At 54.4% G+C, this 24,976-nt stretch overlaps 2 protein-coding genes and 1 long non-coding RNA gene across 4 annotated transcripts; 1 reads left to right on the plus strand and 2 right to left on the minus strand.

Moving 5' to 3' along the window:
• Nucleotides 1–220: 220 nt before the first annotated feature.
• On the minus strand, nucleotides 221–9,505 carry ITFG2 (integrin alpha FG-GAP repeat containing 2). Of its 2 annotated transcripts, XM_027968006.2 has the most exons (12): nucleotides 9,264–9,505; nucleotides 5,135–5,230; nucleotides 4,551–4,592; nucleotides 4,286–4,457; nucleotides 3,407–3,546; nucleotides 2,885–3,033; nucleotides 2,405–2,502; nucleotides 2,164–2,217; nucleotides 1,970–2,061; nucleotides 1,650–1,767; nucleotides 1,134–1,307; nucleotides 221–1,010 (listed from the first exon to the last, which is right to left on the minus strand). In XM_027968006.2, the coding sequence occupies exons 1-12, from the start codon at nucleotides 9,357–9,359 to the stop codon at nucleotides 907–909; spliced, it is 1,335 nt and encodes a 444-aa protein (XP_027823807.1). In that variant the 5' UTR covers nucleotides 9,360–9,505; the 3' UTR covers nucleotides 221–906. The 2 variants fall into 2 exon arrangements, with proteins under 2 accessions (XP_027823807.1, XP_060269465.1); XM_060413482.1 differs by lacking the exon at nucleotides 4,551–4,592.
• LOC132659497 (uncharacterized) lies at nucleotides 9,267–16,777 on the plus strand. The gene is made up of 2 exons (XR_009600026.1): nucleotides 9,267–9,911; nucleotides 11,387–16,777. It is a non-coding gene; the product is annotated as an uncharacterized LOC132659497 (long non-coding RNA).
• A 128-nt stretch (nucleotides 16,778–16,905) lies between these two features.
• Nucleotides 16,906–24,368, minus strand: FKBP4 (FKBP prolyl isomerase 4). The gene is made up of 10 exons (XM_015094997.4): nucleotides 24,187–24,368; nucleotides 22,212–22,356; nucleotides 21,631–21,773; nucleotides 20,705–20,825; nucleotides 20,290–20,446; nucleotides 19,584–19,674; nucleotides 19,411–19,494; nucleotides 18,967–19,152; nucleotides 18,116–18,355; nucleotides 16,906–17,125 (listed from the first exon to the last, which is right to left on the minus strand). Exons 1-10 carry the CDS (start codon nucleotides 24,289–24,291, stop codon nucleotides 17,018–17,020), a joined length of 1,380 nt encoding a protein of 459 aa, XP_014950483.3. The 5' UTR covers nucleotides 24,292–24,368; the 3' UTR covers nucleotides 16,906–17,017.
• Between the last annotated feature and the right edge of the window lie 608 nt (nucleotides 24,369–24,976).

Here is a 24,976-nt window from a genome sequence, read left to right on the forward strand (position 1 = left end):
GCACACACATGTGCATGGACAAGCAACCTGCAATGCGAAAACCACTGACTCGGAGCAGAGGAAGCCAAAGCAGAAGGGATATAAAGAGCACTGGGTACCATTCTGATTGTTGTTGGGATCGAAAACCCACATCAGATTTTAAAATCATGAGCGTGAACAACCAACATACAACCATTCTGTACCCACAGTCACCACTGTGTTTCTCACTTTCAGTACAGTATTTAGTAAATCACGAGACACCCACTTTATTCTAACACTTTTGTAATGACACTATTACAAAAGAGGCTTGCTTTAGGTGACTGTGTCTGACTGCAGGCTGATATAAGTGCTTGGAGCACAGTTAACACAGAGAAAGCTAAGCCGTGATGTTCAGCAGGTGGGGTATGGGAAATGCATTTTCCCCTTAACGATACTTTCAACCTATGACGGGTTAATGAGGGCGTAACCCCACCATGGTGGAAGATCTGCGGTTCGCCATCCCTGTAACAGGAATGTTACAGGAATGTAAAGTCAGTCGCCCGGGGCTGCAGGAGACAGAACTTGTGGGGCCTGGGCCCTCACTGCCCTCACTCTTCTGGCCCCAAAGCCTGGTTTCCTTTCAAGTTGGGGTCCCACAAGTAGGGGCCCCTGTGTAGCCACTCCTCACAAACAACAGGAGTGGGGGGCTCTGGGAAGGGGCAGTGCCTGCTGACGGGACGGGTGAGGTACACAAGGAAATGGGCAGAGGGGCAGCTTGTCTCTTCCTTCACCAAGACGGCCAGGAGGTCTACAGTCCCCAGCACCCAAGGGTGCCGCCATCCTTCCCCTGTAATGTGCACTCCCTGTCTTCCAGATGCCAGATAGCTGGGGGTGGGGGGCGGCGGGGAGGTTCAGAAGGCTCCTTGTTCTGCCAGGAAGCCGGTCCAGCTAGGTGGGGTCCTGGGGGCCTGCAGGGGCGCACTGTGGAGGCTGGTCTGGATGGTAGAGGGTTTGGTGAAGCAGGGCGCGAGTGGCGGACAGCTCATCAGGATCTGAGGGCGAGACGGAGGCTGGTGGGTCTGCTGGGACCTGTGCCACAGGGAGCCAGCAGCCACGGGCCCCAGGGCTCACCCACATCCAGCTCTCCCAGCAGCCCCGCCAATCCCGGGGCTCACCCACGCCCAGCTCTCCCAGCAGCTCCCGGAACTCCGGCTGGGCCTCCAGCACTTTGAGCAGGTTGGTGGACTCCATCCGCTCCAACTGCACCTCCCAGTACACATAGATCTTCTGGTTGAACGTGACGTACACGAGGCAGGGGCTGTTGCGGCTGTCTTTGCAGGCATACAGGCCTGGGGGGTCGGGGATGGGGAGACAAGGTTGGGAGGCTCAGGCCCCATGGGTGTTTGTGTCAGCAGTTTGCAGCCACCCACAGACGCTGAGCAGAGCACTGAAGGCCCCTTTCTGTTTCTACTCTGTTGGGAACTCAGTAAAGCAAGGAAAACAGTAAGACATCTGGTCCGTTCCAGACATGGAGTGACACCCTGGCAGGACGGCGTCCCAGGGGGTGTTTGCCAAGTTCCTGTCTCAGTGGCAGCCTCGGGGAACACGGGCAGCTTCTCTTGGGTGATGGCCCCTCTCCCCAGGTCACTGGAGCGAGGGGCAAGTGTGCTGGGCACAGGGCAGGGTCCCACCTGCACAGAAGGCGCGGATGTTCTCGTCCACCTGGAAGCGGACGACGGTGCGGTTGTGGTCGATGATGTACGTCTGGCCGTCCCAGGCACAGGCGACCACCTCCTCATGCCCGTTGCCCTGGAAAAGGCCAGACAACGGATGTAGGGGGCGCTGGGAGCCTCTGAGAGAGGCCTCCTGTGGGGGTGCTGCTCACTTCAGGGGGGGTGGGCCTCTCCAGGGAGCCCTAAGAGGAGGGCAGACTTGGCTGTGGAGGGAGAGCGGCCCCACTGAAGGTGCCCGAGGAGGAGGGGGCCGCCCCCCTCCCCCAGGTCCCGCTTACCGTGACGTCCAGTTTCTCAAGGGCAAAGAGCTGGTGGTCCACCTGCACCGACCACAGCAGCCTGTCCGCCTCCTCCATGAGCTTCAGGGTCCCTGGAGGGAGAGGCAGGCCAGCTGGGGACCCCATCTCTGCACAGATACCCAGGCACATGACTGCCCACCCCGCACGGCCCGCGGCTGACCCGAGGGACTCACCATCCAGGGTGCAGAGAGCAAAGAGGCCAGAGGCACTGCTGTTGGGGCTGTGGCCTAGGTGGGGAGGGGTTTGGGGTGGGGGGGGGGGGGAAGGACCAGAAGAAGGAAAGGTGAGATCAGAGCCGGCACTGAGGGTGGAGTAGGACGGCTAGAGACAGAGGGAGGCCCCGCACCTCCCCTCCTCCCGTCCTCCCCACTCACCCCTGCACCTGCTGCCCCACCCTGCCCCCGCCACCCCCACCTCGCTTGATGTTGCCGATGAGGTGAGTGGAGACATTTTTGTTGTGGATGCGGCCGGAGGTCTGGTGCAACACGACATCCCGGGCGGCCGGGGTCTCCCTGTGGGGAAGTGGGTGGGGGTGGCGCTAAGTGGGAGCCCAAGAGAACCTGGTTCTCCCAACCCCTTGGGCTCATCTCTGTACGAGCTTCCAGGGTGTGAACCAGCTTGGAGATTTGACAGCCCAGCCCGCCTGGCCCAGGGAGAATGTCGAGAGAGCGGGAGAGAGCGCGGAGCTGCCAAGCTGGAACCCCGGAACCTCCTCAGTTGCCATTAATTCATGGCAGGGACTCCCTGGCCCCAGAACAATCTTCCTTAATGGGGCTCTGGTGCTGGTGCGGAGAATCGGCCGACACAGCTTGCCAACTGCAGACCCGCCCACGGCCCTGGGCGCCCACCTCAGTGCCAGGCACCCCACTGTCCACAGACCCACACACCCCTTACCGAGTGCCCTCCATGGGTCCCTCAGAGGTGGGGGGCGCCCCAGGCTCCTTGTTCCAGGTACACAGCAGAATCGCATAAGCACAGCCTGGCTGAGACACCATCAGTTCAGGAACACCCAGGGGCCCTGGAGTCACTGAGAGACTGTCCACCTGCAGCAGAGGATGGGGGCTTACAGGGGGCTGGGGAGGGAAGGGAAGGGAGAGCCTGCAGAGGCTGGGACAGTAGGGTAGGAGCCCTGGGACATGTCCTTAGCCTTCAAGGACAGCAGCAGGGGAAGGGCAGAGTCCACAGGGACCACCCGCCACAACACACCACACTGTCACACCCTTAACTCAGCACAGTGGCCTTTCCTATCTGCCTGTTACCCACAGTCTCCGCTAAGACTCTCACTGGAAGCGAACTCCTCTGGGTCTCGGTCCCAGGTTGATTTTCCCTTCCTCCTGCCTGCGCCTTGTCCCCAAGTCCCCTGAAGGAGGGAGCCCCTCCCCACTCTTGGGCTGCAGTCCAGCCTCAGCTGCTCACCTGACCCTCCAGCATCCACTTCTTGAGCGACACCAGCTGCCCCATCGGGTGCTCTGCGCCGTCGCCCAGGTCTTCCCAGCGGAAAGCCCGGACCACGCGGTCTGTGTAGCCTACCACCAGCTCGCAACGGCCATCACCATCTGCACATACAGAAAATAAGGCGGGTTTGGAGCCATGTCTGCCTTAGTCAGCTGAGTCCTGCCAGCACACTCTCCCCACCTTTCCAGCACCAGCACTTTTTAATCAGGTTCAACCTCGGGCCCACCTGCTGAGCCGCCACCCAACCCCTGGAGCCTGGGACCCACTCCTCTGCCCTCCCTCGCATCCAGAACCAGGCAGCTGCCTCATGGGGCCTGTCATCTCTTCCCTGGATACACGACTCCAGTGCCTTGATGCACCCATATCCCTACCAACGCCCTCCAGACAGCCCAAGTACCCGCCCTGCATCCCTGACCTTGACCTTGAGGGCTTACTCCCCTCAACCCTGACCTGTTGCTCAGATGACCCTTCCCAGCAGGGACTTCCCTGACAACTCCTCTCAGAACAGCCACCTCTCCCTCAACACCCTCCAGCCCCTTTCTTGATGTATTTCCTCTATAACTTCGAGTGTTATATTATACTATTTTTCTTACCCCATTTCTATTGCTTATTTTTTACCCCTACCTTGTAAACATCCAAGAGGGCCATGATCTTTGTTTTATTCACTACTGCAACCACAGTGCCCAGGACAATGTCTGGCTTATGACAGGAATGCAGTAACTCGGTGTTAAACGCATAACAACCGCCCAGATGAATACTGATGACCCCCTGGTCCCTTGACCTCTGCTCTGCTGCCCCAACTCCTACTCCCCAGCTGCCTGCAAACACAGCCATGCCCACCGATGTCGCTGATCAGCATGACCTTGGTGTTGGCAGGGATGTGCTGCTTGAAGACTGGGCGCTGCTCCTCTCCACCATGGGTCTCGTGGTGCCCGGAACCATCCAGGGACTTGGCAGGCGTCAGGTCACACAAGTGAAACCAGCCCTCGGCACTCACAGCCACCACCAGGTTCTGGGTGAGACGAGGCAGAGGAGGGGGCTGGTGGTCAGAGCATGGGAATCGGGGGTGGGCTGAGAGAAGCCCGCGGGCCCCTGGGCTTCTTACCTTTCCTTTATTACATACGTCTCCAACCCCAACGCAAGTGAGCTGCAAGAGAATAGAGAGGGGCTCGGGGGACACGCCTAGGGACCCCAGTGCTCCCTGACCTCCCTGCGACCCCGTCATTCGCTGAAAGTGCGTGCACACGGCCCGCGTCAAGGGGCTGTGCTAATCCTGTTACCATGCTCGGGTCCTGCGAGCCAGAGAGCAGTATGTGGACCTAAAGCAGCGAAGACAACTTGGGCTCAAACAAAACAAAAACTGCATGTATCAAGGGAGCCAGACTACCCGTTTCTAGACATAATCAAATGACCGCCCCTGTTTTCTACTGTACTTCATACCAACAGGCAACCTATGCAGATCCATGAGTACTAAGGGAGTCATTCCATCACATAAGATGAAAACAAGCCCAGCTGTGCACGTGTGCGCCCATGTGTGACAGCTGGGAGAGCTACGCCTGGGGGCTTCCCTCGCTGACTCAAGTGAGCCCTGAACCAGGAGCTGGTGGCCGAGCACACGCTGGGGAGCTGGGTGGGGGCCCCCAGCTTCGACAGTGCCTGGACAGGAGGGACCCAGGGTTGAATACTGACCATTCCCTGGCAGGAGCAGGTGAGCCACGGCCGGCTATCATCATTCTTATACACTGACAGCTTTCCGCTGGTGTCCCCCACCACCAGTTCATTTAACTTCAAATGGAGAGAGAAGAGAGGGTTAGGCTGGGGTCCTGCTGAGCCATGCAAGGCCTTCTAGGCTCGACCCACCCTGCAGAAACCACAAGACCTCAATCTGTATCTTCATCGACTTTATCACAGATATTTTGAGACCAACACAACCATGGTTTCCCAGTTTATTTCCAGGCAGGGGTGTGTGGGCTTTGAGAGCAGGGCAGCTCAGAGGAGGGGCAATACAGAACCTGCGAAGCATCTCAGAAGAGCCTGACATCTGAACAGCTTAATGCCCTACCTGCCTGCCTTTGGCTCTTCTAATTCACCCTGATGCCTGGGACAAGTTTTGAAAACAACGCCACATATGCAACTTTGGGGGGATTTAGGGCTTCCCTGGTGGTTCAGATGGTAAAGAATCTGCCTGCCCTGCAGGAGATTTGGGTTCAGGAAGATCCCCTGAAGAAGAGAACGGCAACCCACTCCAATATTCTTGCCTGGAGAATCCCATGGACAGAGGAGCCTGGTAGGCTAGAGTCCATGGGGTCACAAAGAGTCAGACATGACTGAGTGACTAACACACTTGGGGAATTTACCTTCAGAGTTCATATTTAATCAGAGGCCAAATAAAAACAGTGGTGGCTCTGGGGCACTCCCTCCTCTAGGAACAAGACCTTTTGATATTGGTACCTCTGAGGGAACACAAGGCGGGTGGAGGTGCCTGAGGGGCAGCATCTGAGTACTGGGCCTCTAGTGCCTTCAAGTGGTGGCTAAGCTCCCAGGAGGGTCTGGAGCCTCTTCACCATTTACACTTGGGCCTTCCTTTCCCAGAGGTTCCCCAAAGGCTGGCTGCCCTTTCAAGGGGATACCATGAAAACCAACTGGCTCCACAAACCTATTTCCAGATGTCGTTTCAAGATTCTCCCTTAGAGGGACATCTAACACCCCTTCCTGTCCTCATATGAATACTATTTTCTCAAGAGATTTTTTATTTCCGCCATGTGGTGAAACATGAGCAATCTTTTAGTTTCTGGACTAGAAAATCAAACCTGTGCCCCTTGCAGTGGAAACGCCAAGTTTTAACCACTGGACTGCCAGATAATTCCGTTAATAGACAAATTAGAATTTTTTTTAAGAAACAAAGAAAAATCAGAATCAAAGAGAATGCCCAGCCAGCCCTTTAGTTCTTTCTCAGGGAAAAATCTTTGGTGGGGATCCAAAGACAGATGCCACAGACTTGCAGTTAACAACTGCTGAGAAGGACCTCAATCAGCAAGGGCACAGAGGCAGGGATGAGACTCACAGAGCAGTGTGGTTAAGTGCAGTGAGCAAGCAGGTGCCACTCAGCGGGCAGAACCCAGGCCACAGCAGGCGTCCTGGAAGGGGACCCCTCCAGGGTAGCGCACCTGCTCCCCAGCATGAGCGCTCCTCTGCAGTCCATCCTGGCCCCGGCCTCTGGAGGTCACTCGGTGGCACTACAGAACCAAGCTGCAGAGCACAGCTTCACTCAGAAATGCTAACAGGAAGGAAGGGAGTTCTCTCTGAGTGGGTGTGTATTCTATCCCTGGCTTCTCCCTCTTAGCAGGAAATAAATCACTTGCAAAAAACTTTAGGTGAATGGTTTATCAGGATGAAATAAAAGTCTTTTTTCTGGCCTGGAATCTCCAAAGATTGGCCTGGAGCACCAGTTACAAAATGTCTATGCACACTCATGCAAGTTGAATGGATCACATCCCATCACTAGCCAACTACCTCACCTACTTGCCCTTCTTTTAATTACATTTGTTGATAACAGGCAAAGCCCCTCAAATTGCCTGGAGATACATGATAACATCTGCCTTTCTTAACAACTCTCCTCATTTAGTCAACAAACATTTATTGAGTGTTAATTATGCACCAGGCACTATAGGTGTAGGAAGGGAATACAGCAGTGGAAAAAAAGATTAAAAATTCCTGTCATTATGGAGCTTACAACTTTTTTTTTAAGGGTAGTATAATATACCTAATATTGCAGAACTGAGTGTGCAATGCGGTTAGAAAAGTACAATTTAATTTTTAAAAAAAGTGACACTGAAGCTATGAGAAAAGGCATATAATCTTCCCTTTTAAACAAAGAAGACGATCGGATAAAATGGAAAATGACTATCTCTAGAGTCATTTCGGTAATTTACTACCCTAAAATGCCTCCCTTGATTTTCTCATAAAATTATACTGCTTAGTATATGAAGAAACGCAAAAGCCCAGAAAACATAATACAAATTTACGAGAATAACTTTTTCCTCCCTAGAGGAGGTAGAGCAAAGAGGCCTCAAAATACCTTTCCCATCACAGGGCAAAGGAGGCTAGGGGCGGGGTGGGATGGCGTGGGGGTGAGTGGTGGGATGTTTTAGCTCTATGGCAGAAAGTGAAGAGAAACTAAAAAAGCCTCTTGATGAAAGCGAAAGAGGAGAGTGAAAAAGTTGACTTAAAGCTCAATATTCAGAAAACGAAGATCATGGCATCTGGTCCCATCACTTCATGGGAAATAGATGGGGAAACAGTGGAAACAGTGTCAGACTTTATTTTGGGGGCTCCAAAATCACTGCAGATGGTGACTGTAGCCATGAAATTAAAAGACGCTTACTCCTTGGAAGGAAAGTTATGACCAACCTAGATAGCATATTCAAAAGCACAGACGTTACTTTGTCAACAAATGTCCATCTAGTCAAGGCTATGCTTTTTCCAGTAGTCAGGTATGGATGTGAGAGTTGGACTGTGAAGAAAGCTGAGCGCCAAAGAATTGATGCTTTTGAACTGTGGTGTTGGAGAAGACTCCTGAGAGTCCCTTGGACTGCAAGGAGATCCAACCAAGTCCATTCTAAAGGAGATCAGCCCTGGGTGTTCTTTGGAAGGAATGATGCTAAAGCTGAAACTCCAGTACTTTGGCCACCTCATGCGAAGAGTTGACTCATTGGAAAAGACCCTGATGCTGGGAGGGATTGGGGGTAGGAGGAGAAGGGGACGACAGAGGATGAGATGGCTGGATCACCGACTCGATGGACGTGAGTTTGAGTGAACTCCGGGAGTTGGTGATGGACAGGGAGGCCTGGCGTGCTGCGATTTTCATGGGGTCGCAAAGAGTCGGACACGACTTGAGCGACTGAACTGAACTGAACTGACTGTATTCCCAGGGAAAAGAGCATAGAACAGGGAGGTGAGGATGGACGCAGGTAGCCAGAGGAGAGCAACAATGTGCTTTGCATTTAGACTGTGAAATAGATTGTGGGAAAAAAGCGTCCCGCACCCTCAACAGCCACGGCCCCCTTCGATGCCCCCACCCTAGAACGCTTGACACATTTTAATCAATGGGCTCGTGACATTTCTCTATTATTGTGACTATCGCGCAGTGGGAGTGTTCTGTCCACTTTTGAATTCCCCAGAATTTCGGAATCCTCGGACCACAATCCAACACTAACGACAACACTGAGGCATCCCTGAGCCTTCACTGAGCACCAGACTCGGTTCGGGCCTGTTCTATTGATATTAACACACTTTAACGACGGGAAAAGGAAGGGGAGAAAAGGGAGATGGACACTGAGCTTGTAACTCAAGCCAAGGATGGCCGGCCAGGCGCCTAAAGCCGTCCGGTGGGCCGGGCCAGGCCGGGTCGGGCGGCAGGTGCTCCTGCGGAGCCGCACGCGCGCTCCGTGTTTATTTTCCGAGGCTCTGAAAGGGAAGCGGGCTACGGAAGGGCGGGGAAGCCGGCCACGCAGTTTATTGGTTCCTCCTGAACACAAGTCATTGAACCACGCAGCAGACCCGTTACGTGAGCCCCTAAAAAGACACCGGACCAGGGCTCCGGACCAACGCAGCCAGGACGCAGCGCACCATAGCTGCCCACACGGCCCCTCCCAGTCCATTTCTCCTAGCGCCCGTGCGCCCGCACGCGGGCCGCACCGCCGGGCCTGCAGGGCACGCCGTCCACTCCCACGCAGCACGCAGGCGCCGGCCATCTCCCCCGCCCCTGGCCCCGCCCCGCGTGCGCAGACGACTGCGTCTCCAGTGCGCATGCACTGACCGTGTCGTTGTCAACGTCTCCGAGGCAGATGGCGTGTGGGAAGAGGCTCCCGCTGAACTCTAGGGCTACGCGCTGTACGTAGCTAACCGACCTCATCGCACTTCCGAGGGCTCAGGGACGGTGGAGCCCCGCTAAGTGTTCCCCGAGCCCCTCTCGACAGCCGCCCGAGTGGAAAAGCCACCCAAAGCGGAAAGCTTCGTCAACGCCTGAACCTCCAATCGCGGCCTACCTCGCTAAACCTCGGCGAGGGGGCAGGCCTTCCGGGCGCGCCAGGCGTGGGGGCGGGGCTCCCGAGCTTGAGTTGAGTGACAGGGCTTCGGGCCACTCCTCTTCTCCGCAGGTTGTGGCCTGTACCAGTTGGCCGAAGCTGGCGGGGCTGAGTCGTTTCTTTGACAACAGGGCTCTCGAGGGCCTGACCTAATAACCTTGACCTCGTGCTTTGTTGCCCTGGCAGTGAAGATTCCTAGCCCCTAGACCATCCCTGAGAATCATAACTGTAATAACCAACGACTCTGTGGTTTCCAACAATGTTTTTTTTAAAAAAACAGAACTGTAACATCCCTTTAGTAGTCTTGAAATGAGGGTAGTGAACCGGACCAGCTTTTTAAAATATGAAATAGAAAAAGCCAAGTAATCTCAAGTAGTAAGGTAAGTATTATTTCTGTGAAACCTGTGTTTCAATTGTGTATATTGATGCATGTATATAGGGCTTCCCAGGTGGCGCAGTGGTAAAGAATCTGCCTGCCAATGCGTGAGTTGCAGGAGACACCTGTTGGATCCATGTGTTGTGAAGATCCCCTGGAGGAGGCAGTGGCAACCCGCTGTGGTATTCTTGCCTGGGAAATTAAGTGGACAGAGGAGCCTGGCTGGGTACACTCCATGGGGTCGAAAAGAGTCAGATGCGACTGACCACACACATGTGAATACAGGCTTATTATGTAAATAAATTTTTTTTCCACGGTGGGTGTGCTCTGTAGGTAAAAGTTTGAAAATCACTTGTAAGGCACATTGCACGTATATTATCTCATGTAAGTAGTGCATGTGAGCTTGTCTGCCTATTCCAGATCTTTTATTGAAAAAAACAGGTTCAGCAAGATAAAATAGCAAGGCAGAAAGTGATGGACGTGAGTCAAAGCAGAATTGTTTGAGCAAAAACCCACATCCTGTCATTGACTGCCAGAGTTCCCAGAAAAGTCCTCAGGCTAGAAATCAGGGTCGCTGGGATTCTGGGTCTGGTCTGGCCCTCCAGCACAAAGCTCTTGCCCTCCTCAGGGGCCTCCATCTGTAGTGTAAATGGGTCGTCCCCATCATGTCTAGACTTGGAGTGAAACCTTCCATGTTGAAGGAAGGCTTCCAGTGCAGCCTTTCTTTGGGCCTCATCAGTCAGAGCATCAAAAGTATTATTTGTGAGATTCTGCAGGTGCTCAGTGGGTTTTCAGATTTAGGCCTGCAGGCCCAGACTAATATACACATGGGTTTTTCAGGAGTTAACATTGTAAAAATAAGGACATCTACCTTACCCTGGTGGCTCAGTGATATAGAATCCGCCTGCCAATGCAGCTGATGCAGGTTCGATCCCTGGGTTGGGAAGATCCCCTGGAGGAGGAAATGGCAACCCACTCCAGTATTCTTGCCTGGGACGTTCCATGGACAGAGGAGCATGGCAGGCTACAGTCCATAGGAGTGACAGAGTCAGACACAACTTAGGGACTTATATGAAGAAGTGGAATCATCTGACACAGCAGAAGAAAGCCCCGGGAGCTGGGGAGGCTTGGCACCTTTTGTCCTAGAGGTGCTGTGGCTCTCATGGCTCATTAGATGAGGACAGGGAGCAGCTGGTCAGAACAGCAAGAGGAGGCAGTCTGGACAAATGCTGGGCACAGTGCCCTCAGGTTTCTGTTTCACGCAAAGTCCATGCAAAAGGCCCTGGGTCACACGCATATCAGTTCAGTTCAGCACTCAGTTGTATCGACTCTATGCGACCCCATGGACTGTAGCACGCCAGGCCTCGCTGTCCATCACCAACTCTGGAGTTTATTCAAACTCATGTCCATTGAGTCGGTGATGCCATCCAACCATCTCATCCTCCGTCGTCCCCTTCTCCCACCCCCAATCTTTCCCAGGAGCAGGGTCTTTTCCAGTGGGTCAGTTCTTCGCATCAGGTGGCCAGAGTACCAGAGTTTCAGCTTCAGCATCAGTCCTTCCAGTGAATATTCAGGACTGATTTCCCCTAGGATGGACTGGTTGGATCGCCTTGAAGTCCCAGAGTCCCTTGGACTCTTGAGTTTTCTCCAATACCACGAAAGCATCAATTCTTCAGCACTCAGCTTTCTTTATAGTCGAAACCCCACATCCATACATGACTACTGGAAGAAACATAGTTCTGACCAGACGGACCTTTATTGGCAAAGTAATGTCTCTGCTTTTTAACATGCTGTCTGGGCTGGTGACAGCTTTCCTTCCAAGGAGCATCACATGTACCTGGTGCTGTAAGCCCACCTCCTTTATGGCGGGCGCGTGTGCTGCCTCACCTGGCTCTGCCACATCTCCGTCCTCGCATCCTGGCTCCAGTCCCAAGCGTCCACCAGGTTTAAGGGGCAGAAAAACAACCAGTTTCAAAACATTTCTATCTGAATGTAAACTTAGTTTTGAATTGTGTTTTTCACTGTATGTATGACTTCATTGTTTTTTTCCCCAGCTCTTTCAGTGAAATAGTAAAATAATAAATAACCTGGGACAAAATACTTGAGGATCACCTCACCTCAGTCACCCAGTGCCCTGACCTGATCTAGCTCTCTGAAATGGTACCCTGACCCAGCACCCACAGGATCTTGGTTTATCTTCCTCATCACTTGGGCTTATTGTTCTTGACCTGTCTCTGCCAGGGTGCCTGTTTTTGTTTGCTCTGTCATGTCATGAAGGTCATATTACTGTGATTACAACTTGGATTCATTGCCTCTTGGCTTTTGTCAAGAGAGCCAAATAAAGTTAGAAAGGAAGGAAAGATAAGTCTCTGGGAAGTAAGGCATGAATCAGTGCTTGCACCCCCACCCCACCCCTGCCACGCCTCTCCCTTCTGCATCAGTTACTTTTAACTGCACCAAGTGTTACAGTCACAGTGAGTGGAACACAGGCCTCGGCATTGCAGAGCCTTGCGGACAGAGGCCTGGCTCCACAAGGAGAGCCCTGACTCCACAGGAGACTCCTGTTCTTGGCCCTTTCTGGGGAGATGATTGGTGGGTCTCTACTGGCACCATCTAGAGCTCAGCTCCTTTAGGCCAAGCACTCTCAGCGTGGGTTTTGGCTTCCTCCCTAGTGCTGCCTAACCAGGCCTTGTTGTTGGTCAGATGACTTGGATGTGGTGTTCGTGTGGGTGGCATATTCTCTACAAACCAATAACCAAACAATAGCTTCGGTAGAAACCTGCTAATAGCAGGGCAAGGGGAGGTGTGTTAAGCGGGAAGCATTTCCCCTGGAGATTGTTCACTTCTTTCTCCCCAAGTAGACATGGGTTGTCCTGTTCAGAGTGTGGACCTAAGATGCTCAGTAAGAGACAGGACCTTTCAAGAAATCTCTTCCTGTGAGACCCAGAGCCACTCACCCTTCCGAGGGCATGGCCAGAGCTTCCAGTGGGCTGTGTGAGACTCCCACCAGTCTGACTCATGATGCGCCTTAGCACACAGACGGTTCTAGGGCCCCGAAACACAGAAACCTGTCCCTCAGACTTGACCTGACCTAGAGTTTAGGCAGAATAACAGTGCAGGCAGCTGTGCTCTGAGAGAGGTGGTTACTCCGAGTCCCCCCACCACCACAGGTCTGGCCCTATTAGGACCCCCAGCTCAGGAAGGCTTTGCTCTCAGAACCTGTCTGGGCTGCTGTCTGTTCAAGACTGCTGCTGCTGCTAAGTCACTTCAGTTGTGTCCGACTCTGTGCAACCCCATAGATGGCAGCCCACCAGGCTCTGCCGTCCCTGGGATTCTCCAGGCAAGAACACTGGAGTGGGTTGCCATTTCCTTCTCCAATGCATAAAAGTGAAAAGTGAAAGTGAATTTGCTCAGTGGTGTCTGACTCTTCGTGACCCCATGGACTGCAGCCTACCAGGCTCCTCTGTCCATGGGATTTTCCAGGCAAGAGTACTGGAGGGGGGTGCCATTGCCTTTTCCGTTCAAGATTCTTCTGCCTGTTAACTGAAGGACGAAGAGTTCTTGTCACTGAAGACCAAACGTGAGGAAATGGGCAAAGAATGGTGAACATGTTTAGAGCTGGATCGAGGTGGTCGTGCAGTTTTGTAATTGGAGTAAGTGCCACAGAATTGTTCCTTTTGAATGGGTAAAACTATGTGAATTTCACCTCAAAAAGAAAAACAAAACAAAACCAAACCCAGAACGACATTCTGTGTGAGGCACTTCTCACCATGGAACCTGAGACTGGAGATCTCAAGAAATGTGTCTCGGATGGGGGGACAGGTATGACTGGTCCTCACCTCTAGTCAGGGAACTCTTGGAATTCAAAAAGGCCCTGATTTTTCTTGGTCATTCCTCCTTTGAACCACTTTGTAAATCTTTAACATTCTGTTTGCCTCCCAAAGCAGTGTATTTAGTGTTGTTCATTACATGCTAAATAAGGTTTTGTTACCTTTCAGAATTAAGGATTGTTGGTGCATCCACATCAGAGGTTGGCAAGCAGCTGGGGAACTCAGGTGGTAAAGCCAGCGTAACGATTTCCAGAAAGAGAACAGGGCTTTTCTATGTTGGCTTTTCTCAGCACTGCCCTGAGCCCACTGCCATTTCCACCTGAGGGTTACCTGGCTTTGAGGAGGGCTCAGGTGGTCAGGCTTCCCAGGTGGCGCTAGTGGTAAAGAACCTGCCTGCCAATGCAGATGTAAAAAGACATGGGTTCAGTCCCTGGGTCAGGAAGATCCCCTGGAGGAGGGCATGACAATCCACTCTAGTATTCTTGCCTGGAGAATCCCGTGGCTCACAGAGTCGGACACGACTGAAGCAACTTTGCAAGCACAGGTGGTCAGGGACAGCGGAGGCTGGTCTTTAAGACAGGAGTAAGGCATCAAAGGTTCCACTGTGTAATTCTTGATTTTCAAGCAATAGTTTCCTGAAAGGGGACTCCTTGTTACTAGTCCTGCCAAAAATGTCTTTCCTTCATCTGTTCTTTTTCCAACTGAAATAGTGGACACAGTTGAGCCTCTCTTGCAGACTGGTGTGAAGGGGAGTCCAGTGTACCACCGCTGGGAGGGCAGGCTGGCCCTGGCCCTTGGGGTGACCTGCAGCCCAGATGGACTGGGAAGGCATGGTTGGGGCTTAAGCCTGTAGAGATTTATCTCCCACGCAGGGTCCCTGGTGCTCAAGGGAACACTAGGGTGCCTTTCATGGGACCACAGGTGGGTGGGGGGCCCACGGCAATGCTGGAAGGAGGCTGCTGGAACCAGGACTGCAGATACTCAGGAGATAAAATTTCTAGAACGTGATGTTCAGACCAGCACTAGAACAAGATAAACCCCATTAAAAACTTTCCAGAGACCACTTTAACTTTGCAGGAACTGCTCAGGCCTGGTTGCTACTGGTTCTGTCTACTCCACATTCTCAGCATGGAAAGATTTAGGCATTGGTGAGGAGGGTGCAGCTGCCTGGCAGGCGCACTCGCAGCTGACCCAGAGCAGAATGGAGTAGGAGGTGCATTTATCTCTAAAGGCTTCTGACTGCTTTAGTAAAACATCCTCAGAAGACAGTTTTAATGTTACATAGACCAGAATTTGTCCACTTCAGTGTTCTACCTGAGTGCAGTTTTTCTTTTCCAGTTATGTTTCAAATTCTTAGAATCCTGCAGAAGCACCCAGAGGTGGAAGAACCCTCACACGTTTTTGTTTTTTTTTCTAATCTCCATTTTTGCAGATGAGCAAAGAGGTTCAACTTGCCTAAGGTTTCATGAACCTCAGGCCACTCTGGATTTGGTTAAGAGGTCATCTCACATTCCAGGCAGACCTTCTTTCCATTCAGGTTCTGAACCTTGGTTTCCTCACTTGTAATCCAGGGCAATGCCTCTTTCTGTGGGATGGTTTCAAGGATCCAAGTTAATCCGTGTGAGGCTCTTGGTTTAGGGCTGGGTTTACATCAGAAGTGCTTACTGAGAGTTATCTGTACCATGGGCTGTGAGACCAGGACACAAACCCTAAGCCCAGGGCGTTGCTGTGACCCCAGCGAGAGCAAGCAGAGGTGATGGGAGAGAACAGGCGAATTTTCGTTCTGGCTCCAGCAGCAGCTGTGCTCTATGGCTTAGTGAACTTTTCCACACAGAAGTGAGTCCTGCATGGTGACAAAGGATGGAGAAAAGTCCTGGAAGTAACTGTACAGGCGCGTGGCGGGCAGATTACCTGTACCACAGCGCAGGAAGGACTGGCAGCCCACACAAAGGCACACGGGCTCTGGCTCACAGTCCGAGCATCTGGACAAGACGTGTGATGCCTCCCTTGTGCCCCTTGGCTTCTCCCAGAGCTTTGGAATGCTGCAGAAGCCATGGGTCAAAGCACAGCGAGAAAGCATCACAAGCTTCCCCCCCCCACTGAGGCCAAGCAACAAGCTGGGGAGTGGGCCCAAGCAGCTGTCGGTGCTGTCAGGCTTCATGACTATTCCTCCCTGTTCCCTTGTGTACAGGGTGACAGGTTGCTGACACCAGGGGACTCACTCTGCAAGGAAGCCAAGAAAGCTTCAACTCTCTACTGAATCGCTTAGGTAGAAGCCAATACATCTAACCTCAAAGCAAACTCAGAAGTTTGGTCCCAGAAGTTTAGATGTTTGTATATTTTCCTAAGCAGTTAGGAAAAGAAAAACCACAACTACTAAAACCTGCCAGGCTGCTGCAGGGAGGGCTGTGGGGAACCCCTGGCTAGGCCTTCAGTGCAGGCCCTGCTGTAGTCCGTGTGGTGCCCAGCAGGCCCTCCTGGACCGCTGCACCACAAGTCTGCTGCACTGCAGGTGGGGCTGGGCGCAAAGTGGGTGGCTCCCTTAGCTTTGCCCCAACGGCGCAGCTGCCCACACCCACCCTGAGGCCAAACAGAGAAAGGGCTGCCCAGGTTTTTAGTGTTTCCACTTTATTGCTCAAGCACGGAACTTGAGGCAAGCCTGAACCTTCAGCAACGTGCAGAGAAGAGGCTGAGGGGGTGGGGATGCGACCTGGCTGAGAAGGGACACTGACAGGAGGGGGTACAAGGGTGGTCACCATGACACCAGAAGACAGCATCAGCCACAACACCTGGGCTGAGGAGGAAGGGAGCGGAGGTAACGGGCACAGCAGTGGTTTTCCCATGCCCCTAGCACCCACATGGAGGCCGCGTGTTTGGAAACGGACCGGGAGGAGGGAGGAGGGGAAGTGGCTGCCCAGGAGGAGTCTCCCTGTCCACCCTGCCTTCTTGTCGGACCTCACATCCCTACCACTCGCCCCTTCTACTGTCTGAGAAACGGACGCAGCAAACAGGAAGCAAAATAAATTAACATTCTGATGAGTGTGCGTGTGGAGGGACATTCATTCACGTGGAATGGGGGTGAGGGGAGGGGTGACACCACCTAAAATGACCCCCCCACCCCCCAGCCTGCTCTTCTCTCCCTTCCCCCAAAGCCACCATCCAACCAGATAGAAAAATAAAGGTCTAATTCACTCAAAATTCTTCAGTTTGTACAAAACTAACAGGGTGGAGTAGGGTTGGGGGGGCAGGCAGGCAGCCATGGGACAGGGCTGGGGCAAGGCTATGCTTCCGCCTCCACCTGAGGCTGGACCCCAGCCACGTCATTCTTCGGCTCGTCCCTCATCTCAGCGTCAGCCGGCTGGTCTCCTGCAGCCACTGCGGCCTTGGCCTGTGAGAAGGGAAGAGAGGCAGGGCGTCAACGCCAGTTCTCATTTGGCCCTCGCCCCTGACGAGAAAGGTGACTGTCACTCCAGGTCCCTACTCACCTGCCTGTACCCAAGTGATCTCCTTGCACAATGATGCCACGGAGTCTGTACCCAAAACACACACCCCACATAAAAAATAGTACACAGCAACTTCCAACAGAATTACAGAGACCAACGACACACCTGTGCATGCATGTACAGAATCAGGGACTCGCATCGTTTATTGCAATACTATGGAAAACTGAACTTGTCCACGGCAGGGCATTGAACACTTCAAATATAGCTAGTTCAAGCTAGTTTAATATACACATTGGATTTTCAAGCCTCAGTCTGGGGGAAAAAAACTAGCCTTGCCCCAGCAACTTAAAAGTGCTACGTGTTAAAATATTTAGATACCTTGGGTCAATTAAATATTTAAAACTAACCACCTATTTTACTTGTTTTTAAACAGAGCTACTAGGGACTTAAAATTAGAAATGTGGTTTGCATCGTATTTCTGTTAGTGCAGGTTTAGGACACTGAGAGACCAAGAAGCAGGGAACAGGGTAAATAAGATACGATACACCCACTCAGTGAAATACTATGTGAGCTCTTTTGCACACTGATGTAAAATGAGCTTCAGGTGTGACGTCCAAAAAGCACAAGGTACTAGTAGGAGGCAGCACCTGCTGCCTGTCGCCCGGGAGCACTGCCTGCCCTGCAGCCTTTTTACTACGTGCCCTTCTGTGCACTTTGAATCTAACCATCACCTGTTTAAGCCTCAGGTTCTTAAACCTGTGTTTACTAATGGGCACAGAGGATACAGGGCAGGAAGCACAACAGAACATCCAGCTCCCAACCCCCAGGGCCTGAGTGGGCACACACACACACACACGGACACACACTCAGGGACACACACAGATTGGCAGGGACCAGGTGATGCCGCCTCCCGTCCACCCTGCCCATCCTCACACCTTGTTCTCCTCCTCAGCCAGCCTCTCAAACATGTTGGCGTAGAGCTTCTTCTCTTTCTCAAGCTGCTTGCGGATGCGCTGCTGGCACACGACCAGCTGGGCCTTGGCCGCCTTGTTGCTGGGGTAGAGCTGGAGAACCTTCTGGAAGTCAGCCCGTGCCAAATCAAAGTCATTCACTGCCAGGTGGGCCTCTCCCCGGCGGAAGAGGCCTTTCTCGTTGTTGCTGTCTAGTTCCAGGGCCTAAGACACACAGAGGAAGCAGCAGCAGTCTCAGATCCTCTCAAGTCACTGCCGGGGAGATGGGGCCCCACCCCAAATGAACAGGTCTTGGGCACCACGTGGAAAGGACCCAAGGCTGGGAAGGTGCCTCGTTTAGTCCAGGAGGTGCACAGGAAGACGGCTCTTCAGATGAAAACTACCTGGGACGCTAACACACTCTTCTCTTTCTGGGGGGCAGGGGAACCATGCAGCTCATAGCTTAGTTCCCCAACCAGGGATCCATGCCCTCTGTGATAGAAACACAGAGTCCTAACCACTGGACCTCCAAGGAAACCCATCCGCCTTCAGAATAAAGCGGGTACAGGGGGGAGAGGCAGAGGGCCAGGAGGGGAGAATGCTGAACTGGTTCCTCCAACCAGTGCTTCTACTCGCCTCTGTGCCCTCGTCCCCGCCCTTAACTAAGCCAAAAACCCGCTTGCTTCCCACATTGCTGCCTCTGGGCCTCCACCTCCGAGCCCCACAGCTCCATCCTGCCTCCCCTGCCCTAGTCCCCAAGGCCAAGTTTCAGGCACACCGGGAACTCACCCAGCCTGGCCTGGGCACACCGCCCTCACCCCCCTAAGGAGCCTCACCTTGTTGCAGTTTTCAATGGCAGCAGAGAAGGCTTGTAGCTTCAGATGACACATGGCCAGGTTGAGGTGGGAGGCCAGCCGAAGGGCCTGCGCCTTCTCTGCGTCCTCATCAGAGAAGCTGGACTCGTACTCCAGCCAGGACACAATCTTCTTGTACTGCAGCACAGCTTGCTTGTACTTGCCTTCCTACGAGAGGCGGAGGGGCAGGCTCAGGCTCCCAGCACAGGCTCGGCGGCCCCAGGCTATCACAGCCCGTGGACACCAGTGACCCAGGGGCATGAGAGTCATGACCCCTGCCCCACCCCCACCCCCACCCCCCGACCAGCCAGCCCAGATCCACTTGGTGACAGCTGCAGGTGCCAGCCTGTCTACTTCCTGGCAGAAACCCCGCTGTCGTGGCAGAGCCCGCCCTGGGAGTGTCTGAGGGCCTTGCTGGGGGCTCACCTTGAAGTACACAGTGCCTCGCTCCTTCACTATGGTGCTCTGCTCCAGCTTCTCCTCTGAACTCATCTCCCAGGACTCCTTGGCCTGCCATACCCCAAAGGAGAACAACAAGCTGTCAGCCGCCCCAAGGAGTTACGTCCAAGGTGAGGTAGGAAGACCCTGAACGAACTCACCTTCTCAAAACTCTTGAGATGTATTTCATACTTCAGCTCAGCATTTGGTGGGATCTGGAACTTCTCCTTCCCAGTGCTGCCGAAAGCATAGCTGTAGGGGCAAGAAAACACCAAGTCGTTTCTTGCTTCACACTTAAAAGGTTTCCTGCAAAGTACCCTCCATCCCTTTGGTCTTGGTGCAAACTTCCATGCTTGGCAAAATCTTCCCTGATGCTGCTTCTTCACACAGTTAGTTGAGCTCTGACGTCTTACACATCGTTCTAATAACTCACATTACACACTGGCATGATTATCTCCCTGAGAAGAGAGCCATTAGAAGGTGGGAACAATGTCTCTGAACACCCAGGAATTTTCTGCACTGTCTAGCACATAATAGGTGTGTTTCAACAAACATCAGTAACGACTGAGTCAATTAACAGGAGACGAAAACCTTGGGCTTGAAAAGGCAATCTGCCGCAGCTGTAACTGAAGACATAAGGTTTTGATTCAAAAAGACGTGGGTGACTGTGGCCACACTCCTGAGTACAACAGAGGTCCTGACGGTGTCTGTGCGGGGTGCCCAGCACACAGTGATGGCTGGCAGGGGAGGATACAACTGGCTATACAATACAGGCCGGCTCTACAACTCACCTGGACAAGGCTATTTGACCTCAGTTTGCCGACCTGCTCTACAGACTGCCCACACCTGGGCCAGAGCTGGCCTCACCTGGGCTTGAGATATACAATGGAATGTTCTCCTTTTTCCATGCGCTGGATGGCTTTCTCCAGACCACAGGGCAGATCCATGCTCTCCCCCTCGCCAATCTCAAAGCGGAGCTCCCGCTGGTCAAACATCTGGTCCTTGAAGTACCCTTCCAGTGCAACTGGCGTGGAAGACAGACAACGCACTGGATTTGAGTGGGCTGGTGACTAAGGGATGCACCAGCCACCCCCAGCCCTGTCCCTTCCTACTCCCCAGATGCCCTTCTGCATTCTCAGATGGACAGATGTTAAGAGAATGTGGTTCAATCCCTCACTTTACAGATTAGAAAGCTGGATCAGGGAAAGGCATGGACCTGCCCAAAGCCACCCAGGCCCTACACAGCGGAACCCGAGTGGGAATCCCAGATTGTGGGCCTCACCCTCCACAATGGCGCCTTCGTTGGGCTTGGCATAGCCCTCCCCCCGCGTCCGTGTTCTCCTGATGATCCCGCCGTCTTCCTCTTCTGTCAGGTCCTCACCCTTGAACTCGAACAGCTCCACCTGTGGGACAAGGTCTAAGGATCCATGCTCCCCTCTCACTCACAAGTGTCCCTGGGAAGGGCCAGAGCATCACTCACAAGCGTCCCCGGTAAGGACCAGAGCAGGTCTGACGGCACAGGCAGCCACACCAGGAATGGACCAAGTGGCTAAGTTCTCAGGAGCGGCCCTGGTCTTGACCTTGGTATCAGTCTCCTCAATGACTGCTCTATAGAACAGGCACATGTTCCAAAAGGTCCTAATTCAGCTGCCAGACAAGCTCCATCCGACAGGCATTAGAAATAACCCAACACCTCTCACCAGTCTTCCCAACATTCTCCGAGCCTCCAGTGCGTAGGGCTCAACCATTTTTGAGTCTTAACACAGTGAAGTTTCACCTTCTCAGCAAAGGCTTGCCCCTTACCTCGACCCACGCGAGAAGCATCTCTGCCCGCATCTTATTTCTAGGGCACCAATGTTCTGCACTGTCAGTCATGACTGCATGTAGCCTGTGACCTCCCAATTCCTTCGTTTTGGTCCACCTCCCTCTGAGTATCCCTCTTGAGGTGAACAGGCCTCAAAGCCCTCACCCCGCTGCTTCAAGTCTGAAAGAGGGGCTCGCAGCCACCTCTCCCCAACTAAAACCTGCCCACTGACAGTTCTCTGGTAGAAGCAGTAGGAGAGGCGCACTCCATGTCTTCCCTCCCCAGGGCAGGCCCTCAGCCTTGGCTACATTGTCTCCAGGCAGCAGGAAGGGCTGGAGGGCAGCCAGACCCTGGGCTGAGATAAGGCTGGCTCTCTGCCTGGCCCTCTGTGGCCGGACACTCACCTCAAACACAAGCGTGGCGTTGGGAGGGATCTTCGGGGGGCTGCCCGCCAAGCCGTAGGCGTACTCCGGCTTGCAGGTGATGTGGCACACTTCACCCACCCTCATGGTCGCCACGGCGATATCCCAAGCCTTGATGACCTCCCCTGTAGGTACAGAGAAGAAACAGGTCCTCTTTGGCAGGGATCTCCCTCTGGGTTCAAACAGTGGCCTGAGAGACTTACTGTCCCATGCCCAAAGGGAAGCTGGGTACTATTTAGAAATAGGACCAAGAAGGTAGAAAATCTGGTTGCGATAAATGGTATCAGGTCTCAGACCTCTCAAAAAAAAGAAGAAAAAAGAAAAATCATTCAACTCTGAAGCAAAGAGGTTCAAGAAAACAAGGCAGTCCACCCTGGAAAAGGAAGCAAGGTTTTCAGAGGTGATCAAGGCAATGACAGATTAAAAAATCAATAGAGTTTCAGGACAGTGGAAATAAAAAAAGAACTGTAATAAACTGTTCCGTGTTTAAGCTTCTGAGAATACGGTTTCTGTTTGTGACAGCACACACACCCTGGTCCTGAGAGCCTGCTAACCATGCCCACCTTTCCCCAGGTCGAAGGAGAACCTGTCCTTGCGGTCCAGGCTGGAGTCGAACTTGGTGCCATCGAGCAGCCAGCCTGTGTAGTGGACAAAGACACGGTCCCCGATCATGGGTGTCTCCGTGCCCGTGCCCTCTCGCTTGATGACCTGGAAGGAAGGGAAGGAGAGAAGGTGAGTCCCTGGGGATGGACACAGAGAGGAACCATGAATGTTCGCATGCCTCTGGCCAGAATGTAAATGGTCTCCTCTGCCTCCTTGTAAGTAACTCAACAAACCCATCATCAAATGACTGCTATGGGGTTTGGCTAGAATTAAACTGACCTCCCTTTCTTGGACCATGACATAACTTGGTTTGAAACACTGGAGACAAAACACCTGAGATCATTTTTGCTGTTACGATCTTACAGAAGTCACTTTAACTCTCTAAACTGACCATATTTGTAAAGTAGTGATGATAAACCCTATCAGAGTGGTTACAGGACTAAACCAGTAAAACACTGAATAATTATCAGCAGCAAAGGGGAAAGTATTTACGCTACACTTCCTCATGCTTCCTAAACGCCAGTCATCCAATCAGGTCTGGTTTAGAGAGAGAAGAGGGAAACCAGAAAGTCCAGGAGAGCTAAGAGCAACCACCAGCTTACAAGTGAGCCAAGGGTCCTTGAGCAGGCCCTAGGCTCTGACCTGGGACTTGAGGGTTCCTGACTGGTAGGCTACTGCAGTCCTTGAAGTCAGGGCTAGAATATGTCCCAGTGTTTAGAAGAACCTGCTTCTCTTTGGTGTTTATAAAAAGGTGGTCTACCTGGTTAAGTGTGCAAGTTACCCTCTAAGGGAAAGCTCCCACGATGCAACGGACATGGACTTGAGTAAACAGAAAAGTGAAAGGGAAGGCGTGGAGAATGAAAAGGGTAAATAGGTCTCCCTGGAAGCCCGCGTGCCCACTAGGAGAGCAGCCAGGTGCGTTTCTGAAACGGCTAAGCAGCTCCCCGGGGTCTCCAACCTGCCCTGGCCACACGCACACGTGGGCTGAGCTGCGGGAAGCCAAGAGGAGCAGAAAGTCTGGGTGAGGATACCAGCGAAGCCAGGCTAGGATTTCGCCATCCTGGACAGCGCAGAACCTGCTCCGAACCGCGGCCGGACCTGGGTCAAGACGCCCTGCTGCCTGGCTCCCAGACCCCTCCCTGGCTCCTCCGGCCGTAACACTGTTTAGGGCCCCCAACCAAAGCACCTCCTCCCAGTCCCGCACTCCGCGCTCAGTAAGGCCCCGGGCCGGGGGTGGAGTGGGGTGGGGTGCGATGTGGGGGCCGAGGCGGGGTGAACTACAGGTCCCGGCATGCACCGGGGTGGGGGGGGAGGGGGACAGCATGGCCGAGCGGGTGACCTAGCCGGGTCCCAGCCTTCAGGAAAGGGGTGACCAGAGGGCGGAGGACGCCAGGACCGCGCGCCAAGTCGCACAAAGACCCGCGCGGGCCAGGCAATAACTCCCGGGACCCCGTTCGCGTCCTGGCTAATGTTTAACTGCCGGGGTCGGCGAGCTCCGCACCCCGGAGGCGCAGGAGGCCGGGGTGGCGGGGGGAACTCCCTGGCGCCAGCGGCGGCCGGGAAGGAGCCGGCCGCGGGTCGCAGATCGCAGTGGGGCGGTGCACGCCGCCGGGGCCCCCGCGCGAGCGCGTCCGCCCCCCGCCGCGCCCCTCCCGGCGCATGCCGCAGCCAGAGCAGGCGCTGCGCTCCGGGACCCTTCCCAGGCCTGGGGAGCCTCAGCCCAGATGTTCCCCTTCCGAGCGTGTAGCAGCCCTCCCGCCCTGAACCGGCGGCCTGGCTAGGAAGGCGATGCGCAGGGCCACGGCTGCACGGCCTGCTTAACGGCCGGCCGGGAGGCTGCAGAGGCGGCTGCCCGAGCCCCGGGCAGATGCTGGGGCGCTCCCGGTGCCCGACTACCGCCGCCTCCGCCTCCCCGGGGCGCCCCCCGCCTCTTACCTTAAGCACCCCTTCATCCTGCTTGGGGCTGATGTCCACGCCTTCGAGGGGCAGCGGCGCCGACTGCGCTCCGCTCTCGGCCGTCTTCGTCTCCTCGGCGGTCATCACGCCGTTTCTCGGGCAGCGGGCGGCGGGGTGTGCGCGGCGGTGCGGGCGGCGGGTCGGGGCTCGCGCACCTCTCTGCGCGGGCGCGGGCGGAGGAGGAGGTGGGGTCGTGGGCGGCCGGGTGAGCGATTGGTCCCACCGCCTCGGAGGGAGGGGCTGGGAGGAGCCGGGCGGCCGCGAGGGACGTGGGGGGAGAACTTTCTAGAGGCGCCGGCGGCCGAGCGGGTTCAGGCTCTGGCGCTCAGGGCGCTTCTGCGGAAGGTGGTTTCTGGTTCGTTCCTCCCGCCAGCCGCCTAGCCCCGCCCCGGCCCCGAGACCCTCGGACTCGGGAGCCAGCCCCCGCCCCCGCCGCTCGTTCTCTCGGCCTCTCCCTCCCGCCGCCCCCCCCCCCCCCGGTCTAGCCGGATTCTTCCAGATCCTTCTCGATACCCCCGCAGCATCCGACGCCGCGCCGCCGGACGTGGGCGCCGCGCGTGCGTCTCCCCTGCCCGAGCCGCGGGCTGCCTGCCTCCCCGCCTGGCCGGGCACGCGTCCTGAACGCAGAGCGAGGGGAGCGGTACCTGGGCATGTAGGGCCGGGGAGGCGTCTGGGTTTCCCCGGAGAGGGGCCAGCGTGCGCCCAGGGCCCGGCGAAACGCTGCGAACTGCCCGTTTGCAAGAAATGGCCCGCGTATTAAAGGGGCCTT

The sequence above is a fragment of the Ovis aries genome, chromosome 3 (assembly GCF_016772045.2).
Source record: "Ovis aries strain OAR_USU_Benz2616 breed Rambouillet chromosome 3, ARS-UI_Ramb_v3.0, whole genome shotgun sequence".
NCBI lineage: Eukaryota > Metazoa > Chordata > Mammalia > Artiodactyla > Bovidae > Ovis > Ovis aries.

What these genes read in the sequence shown, in the direction of transcription:
- ITFG2 (XM_027968006.2), bottom strand. Translation starts at nt 9,359, where the DNA reads ATGAGGTCGGTTAGCTACGTACAGCGCGTAGCCCTAGAGTTCAGCGGG. An exon ending in CATGCTGATCAGCGACATCG is followed by an intron (nt 3,547 to 4,285) that starts GTGGGCATGGCT and finishes CTGTATGTGCAG; the next exon opens with ATGGTGATGGCCGTTGCGAG. An exon ending in TTGAGAAACTGGACGTCACG is followed by an intron (nt 1,768 to 1,969) that starts GTAAGCGGGACC and finishes GGCCTTTTCCAG; the next exon opens with GGCAACGGGCATGAGGAGGT.
- FKBP4 (XM_015094997.4), bottom strand. Translation starts at nt 24,291, where the DNA reads ATGACCGCCGAGGAGACGAAGACGGCCGAGAGCGGAGCGCAGTCGGCG. An exon ending in ATTGTATATCTCAAGCCCAG is followed by an intron (nt 19,675 to 20,289) that starts GTGAGGCCAGCT and finishes TTGCCCCTACAG; the next exon opens with CTATGCTTTCGGCAGCACTG. An exon ending in ATCTCAAGAGTTTTGAGAAG is followed by an intron (nt 19,495 to 19,583) that starts GTGAGTTCGTTC and finishes GGGGTATGGCAG; the next exon opens with GCCAAGGAGTCCTGGGAGAT.